The sequence below is a fragment of the Triticum dicoccoides genome, chromosome 6A (genome assembly GCF_002162155.2).
Source record: "Triticum dicoccoides isolate Atlit2015 ecotype Zavitan chromosome 6A, WEW_v2.0, whole genome shotgun sequence".
NCBI classification, from domain to species: domain Eukaryota; kingdom Viridiplantae; phylum Streptophyta; class Magnoliopsida; order Poales; family Poaceae; genus Triticum; species Triticum dicoccoides.
Window position 1 is genome coordinate 496802810 of NC_041390.1, and position 5363 is coordinate 496808172.

The window sequence follows — 5363 nt, forward strand, 5'->3', positions numbered from 1 at the left end:
TGCAACAAAGCTTCTAAAACTAAAAGTAACTCCAAAATGGCTTCGGAGGCCATCTCTTTCCCACGAGGAAGCCTCTCTGCCTACACTGTCTTAGTTGCCTATGAATATGTTTAGCCCTCTCTGAAGGCTTCTGTTTGCAAAAACAAGAAAAAAGAAAGAAAGAGGAAATTATTATTTTTGTGGGAGAAAACTAGCCAGCATTTTTTGTCCCTAAAAAAATACTAGCCAACATTTCCTGCACGACTGGATCTTTGCATCCGTGGCCAGTGGCGGGGCACCCAGACAAATGCCAAATTGTATATCCAGTCCGTGCGTTCTTTCCGCCCGGAATCAACGGAAACGCAGCAGAGCCAGGCCGCCGCAACCTTCGCTTCGCTTTCCGCAAACGTGACCGCGAAGCCGCCGTGAAGTCGCCGCCGCCTCCAGCTCACTCCGGAGTCCCGAGGCCGCAACAAGTCTCACCCTCGCGGCCTCCGCCCATTTCAGCTCCATCGGCCGCGCCGCAACGCTCCCTGTCCGAGCCAAGCCGCGCCGCGACGCCTCCGCCCCTAGCCTAGCCAGCCTTGACCCCGTCGGAGCCTCAGGTAGATGCGAGAGAGGTCGCCTCCCGCGGCCGTGTGATGGGCAACACGTGCGGCGTCACCTTTAGATCCAAGTACTTCTCCAGCTTCCGCGGCGCGCCGGAGCGCCACGACTCGGGCTACGCGCCCGTCGCCGCCGCCGCCGCCGATGCCGATGCCGACTCGCCGCCGGGCAAGCGGCCCTCGCGCCCGGCGGCCGTGGCCGACGCGGCCGCCCCGCCCCCCGCTGCCGGCATGCGCCGGGGCTCGCTCGCCCCCGCGGAGCTGACGGCCAACGTGCTCGGCCACCCCACCCCGAGCCTCCACGACCACTACCTGCTCGGCCGCAAGCTCGGGCAGGGCCAGTTCGGCACCACCTACCTCTGCACCGACCGCGCCACCGGGGCGGACTACGCCTGCAAGTCCATCGGCAAGCGCAAGCTCATCACCAAGGAGGATGTCGAGGATGTGCGCCGCGAGATCCAGATCATGCACCACCTCGCCGGCCACCGGAACGTCGTCGCCATCAAGGGCGCCTACGAGGACCAGGTCTACGTCCACATCGTCATGGAGCTCTGTGGCGGCGGCGAGCTCTTCGACCGCATCATACAGCGGGGGCATTACAGCGAGCGCAAGGCGGCCGAGCTCACGCGCATCGTTGTAGGAGTTGTCGAGGCGTGCCACTCGCTCGGGGTCATCCACAGGGATCTCAAACCTGAAAACTTCTTGCTGGCCAACAAGGATGACGACATGTCGCTTAAGGCCATCGACTTCGGCCTCTCCGTCTTCTTCAAGCCCGGTGAGTCACTTCAGGCAAGGCAACAAAATTTAACTTCCTTCCGCTGCTGCGGAACCCAAATGTTTCGTTGGTGGAATTGAGATCACAACCACCCACAAGATATACTACTATGGAGGCAAAAATTACAATTCAGTGTTACTGTGTTAAAAAAAATCAGGGTTATCTTTTAACTTCATCATTAACAGCTTCTAAGGTGGTTTTCAGATGCAACAAATAGGAGCCACTTTAAACTCCACCCCTGTTCCTACCCTACTATCTCTTGTCCTATATGTTCACTTTGTTAGGAGTAATGTGCATCTTATGGACCACTTATTATATTCATTTTATTCAGAATTATCTTATGAACAATTCCTTATGCTGTTTTATTTTTTTCAGGTCAAGTTTTCACTGATGTTGTCGGAAGCCCTTACTATGTAGCTCCAGAAGTGTTGCGCAAACGTTATGGGCCAGAAGCTGATGTATGGACAGCTGGTGTAATTCTTTACATACTACTAAGTGGTGTACCACCATTTTGGGCAGGTAGAGCATTATGTTTGATTGTTAACTCTGATTAATACTAGAACTCCTTTCTAGCTTTTTACTACTGCTCTAGGCTGATTTTCTGAATGTACTTATTGCAGAGACTCAGCAAGGAATATTTGATGCAGTATTGAAAGGCGTTATTGATTTTGATAGTGATCCCTGGCCTGTTATTTCTGATAGTGCAAAGGATCTCATAATGAGAATGTTGAATCCTCGCCCCGCAGAGCGTCTAACAGCACATGAAGTTCTATGTTAGTTACTTCCACCAGGACTCCAGATCTTGTTTCTTAATTCAGGTCCTTGGGTGAATATGTTGTTCTGATACCTGTTCTGAGCAGTGTGGCCATCTCGTAATGCCTCATGGAAACCTCAATTTCTAAACTCTTGCAGTTGGGAATTTCGAACTTTAATCTGTATGGGATTGTTCTCAGATATGTACCTGTTATTATCTAGTCCCTCCGTATCAAAATATAAGACGCCTTTTGACACTATGATAGTGTCAAAAATCCGTATCAAAATATAAGACGCCTTTTGACACTATGATAGTGTCAAAAAGACGTCTTATATTTTGATACAGAAGGAGTATTAGTTCATCTCATGCTTGTTTAAAAGGGGAAAACAAACCATTTAGTATGTAAAAAACAGAGCAATATATATGTACAATACATGTACAATTGTGTAATAAACATGTAAAATAATCTTTTTCTTACTTGTTCAGGTCACCCTTGGATTTGTGATCATGGAGTTGCTCCTGATCGTCCACTTGATCCAGCTGTCCTTTCTCGCATTAAGCAGTTCTCAGCAATGAATAAGTTAAAGAAGATGGCTTTGCGAGTACGTACCTTTAGCTGATCCTATAGTAATTAACCATGTGCAGCAGTGAAGTTATGTCCATTTGCTTTATAGTCGTTATAATGTTCATTGCTTTTTCTCATTTTGTGTTAACTTTATCATCACAAATATCCTTTATTAGTGTTTCTACTGATGTATGTTTTAAAGAAATCAATTGGATTCTCTTGTCTTCTGTTGACTTATTGTGACACTATATTCAACAAATAATGTACTGACGTTACCCCCGAATTACCAGTCTGCTATTTACTCAAGATAACTACTTTGTCTAGTGTACAATTAGTAATCTAGTCGTGCGACTCTTTTTGCATTTCATTTTGTTTTATCTTATGTGGCACAATTGCTTGGTTTTGTATTAACAAAGGATTTCCATTTATTCAGGTAATTGCTGAGAGCCTTTCAGAGGAGGAGATTGCAGGATTAAAAGAAATGTTTGAGGCAATGGACACAGACAATAGCGGTGCAATTACATATGATGAGCTGAAAGAAGGCATGCGAAAGTATGGTTCAACACTAAAAGATACTGAGATTCGTGATCTTATGGAAGCGGTAAGTTGGCTGAACATCAGTAACAATGCTCGCTTGGACTTGCTAGCTTAAGTACCTTTCCTTTTGTTTTTAGTTCTTCTATGAGGCATCTTAGCTTCTGACTATGAAAGGGCCATAAGCTTTGGCCACTTGGTATTTGTGGGCCTGTCAGCTGAGTAGGAAACATGCAATGCCATTAAATTATTCTGCTTCCCCAGTTTTATGATGGTTTGCAGCTTGTGTGAGACTATTCTCAGCTTGAATGAATTGGATATAAATATCTTTATATTGAAACTAGTTCGTTTAACTGATCTATTCCAGGACTTCGAAATTTAACACACTTTTCTTACTTTATGTTTACCCCGTCTGTCTTTGTGATCTACAGCTGAAACGTATTTTACTTAGAATACTCAATCATTTTATTTCCATGGAAAATGTGCTTATGTGCCTATGGTGCAACTTCAGTTCAGTTTTGTCTTAGCCGGTGCTCGACTCCAAAGCTTTTTCAAAAACTCATTTAGCTCTTCAGATTTTACGCATTAGTCCCTACAAGTTTAAGGTACTTAAACTACAGGTCCTAGCTCCTGGCACCACAACTTTCTTGTCTGTTTCGTTACTGCCCCTCTTTCATACCGAGCATATGTTTTATGATGCAGGATTTTAGAATCATCACTCCTAAAAGGAGTAACTTATGGTCTTACATGTTATTTGGTTTCATTTGAATAACTTCAGGCGGATGTGGACAACAGTGGAACCATCGATTATATAGAATTCATTGCTGCTACATTGCATCTCAATAAACTAGAGCGAGAGGAACATCTTGTGGCAGCCTTTTCTTATTTTGACAAGGATGGTAGTGGTTACATTACAGTGGACGAGCTCCAGCAAGCTTGCAAAGAGCATAACATGCCAGATGCTTTTCTTGATGACGTCATAATCGAAGCTGACCAGGATAATGTAAGTAAAATGAAGCTTATAGTGCCGTACACTTATAATACTTTTAATGTTAAATTAGATTGCATATGTTTCTATTAGTTTGTTATAACTCACACATGTAGTAGGGTAGGTATATGCTGAATTATAAGCAGCTGGAGTATCTATGGCCTTTAAATTGTGCTACATGCTATAGCTATCCTAGTCCTAGTTCCTAAAACAAGACTGTAACGCCTGGGTGCATAAACCTTCAAAAGCTCTCTATTGAAAATGTCTACAGATGTAACTTGGGGCATAGATGCTCGCCAAATGATACCATATGGTGCAATGATAGACAAGTACATCTCACTAATTTGTCACTGTAGAACCTTTGAACTTTGATGTGTTGCTGCTTGTTTGCAATAGAGCTTTGGTCTAATTGCGCTTGTCTGTCTCTTGTTCTCTAGGACGGTCGCATTGATTACGGAGAGTTTGTTGCCATGATGACAAAGGGCAATATGGGAGTTGGGAGGAGAACAATGAGAAACAGCCTGAATATAAGCATGACTGAATGAGACTCTGCTATACGGGACACTGCCTGCAATTTTTTGTACGCTGCCAGTTGTACGTGTGGGCATTCTAATTGGTGGTCCTCTAAATCTAACTCCTGCTATTTCGTCCATGAAATGTATGGGGGAAATCTCCTATATCTTTTGTGAACTGGGAATGAAATGTTCATATATTCCTTTTTTGTTTCTATTGATTTCTGCAATGTTTTTTTATTTCTGCAATGTTTCATTCAGAGTTTAGTTTGGTTCATCATGTTCAAGTATTGTATCCCTATACGTCCGGGCGGACGGCCGGGTCACTGGCAAGTCACAAAATCCCGACCTAGACGGTCTTCTCATACTGGCTCTATATGTTGGGCTGACTGGCACCCCTCACATCCTACCCAAATTTAGGGAGGATATGGGGAGGCCCGGACGCGCTCGGGCGCGTTTGACACGTCGGATTTGGTCCATGCTGGCCCAGCTGACACAACATATATTCGTCCCGTATCTGCATCCTGGATCAAACCTAGCCAATCCACTCCACTTGGTCAAACCCTAGCTGGTCCACTCCACTTGGCCCCAAATCTCTGTTCCGGTGATCTTCGGCCTTCTCTGGGACATCATCTCATGCGGGGACGAGGA

The 5363-nt window shown here is 45.2% G+C and overlaps 1 protein-coding gene across 1 annotated transcript; it reads left to right on the forward strand.

Moving 5' to 3' along the window:
* Positions 1–321: 321 nt before the first annotated feature.
* Positions 322–4929, forward strand: LOC119317457 (calcium-dependent protein kinase 5-like). Its single transcript, XM_037591917.1, has 7 exons — positions 322–1359; positions 1735–1878; positions 1980–2132; positions 2600–2715; positions 3112–3279; positions 3991–4215; positions 4638–4929. Exons 1-7 carry the CDS (start codon positions 621–623, stop codon positions 4743–4745), a joined length of 1653 nt encoding a protein of 550 aa, XP_037447814.1. The 5' UTR covers positions 322–620; the 3' UTR covers positions 4746–4929.
* The last annotated feature ends 434 nt before the right edge of the window (positions 4930–5363 follow it).

What these genes read in the sequence shown, in the direction of transcription:
- LOC119317457 (XM_037591917.1), top strand. Translation starts at nt 621, where the DNA reads ATGGGCAACACGTGCGGCGTCACCTTTAGATCCAAGTACTTCTCCAGC. An exon ending in CTCCGTCTTCTTCAAGCCCG is followed by an intron (nt 1,360 to 1,734) that starts GTGAGTCACTTC and finishes TATTTTTTTCAG; the next exon opens with GTCAAGTTTTCACTGATGTT. An exon ending in AACAGCACATGAAGTTCTAT is followed by an intron (nt 2,133 to 2,599) that starts GTTAGTTACTTC and finishes TTACTTGTTCAG; the next exon opens with GTCACCCTTGGATTTGTGAT.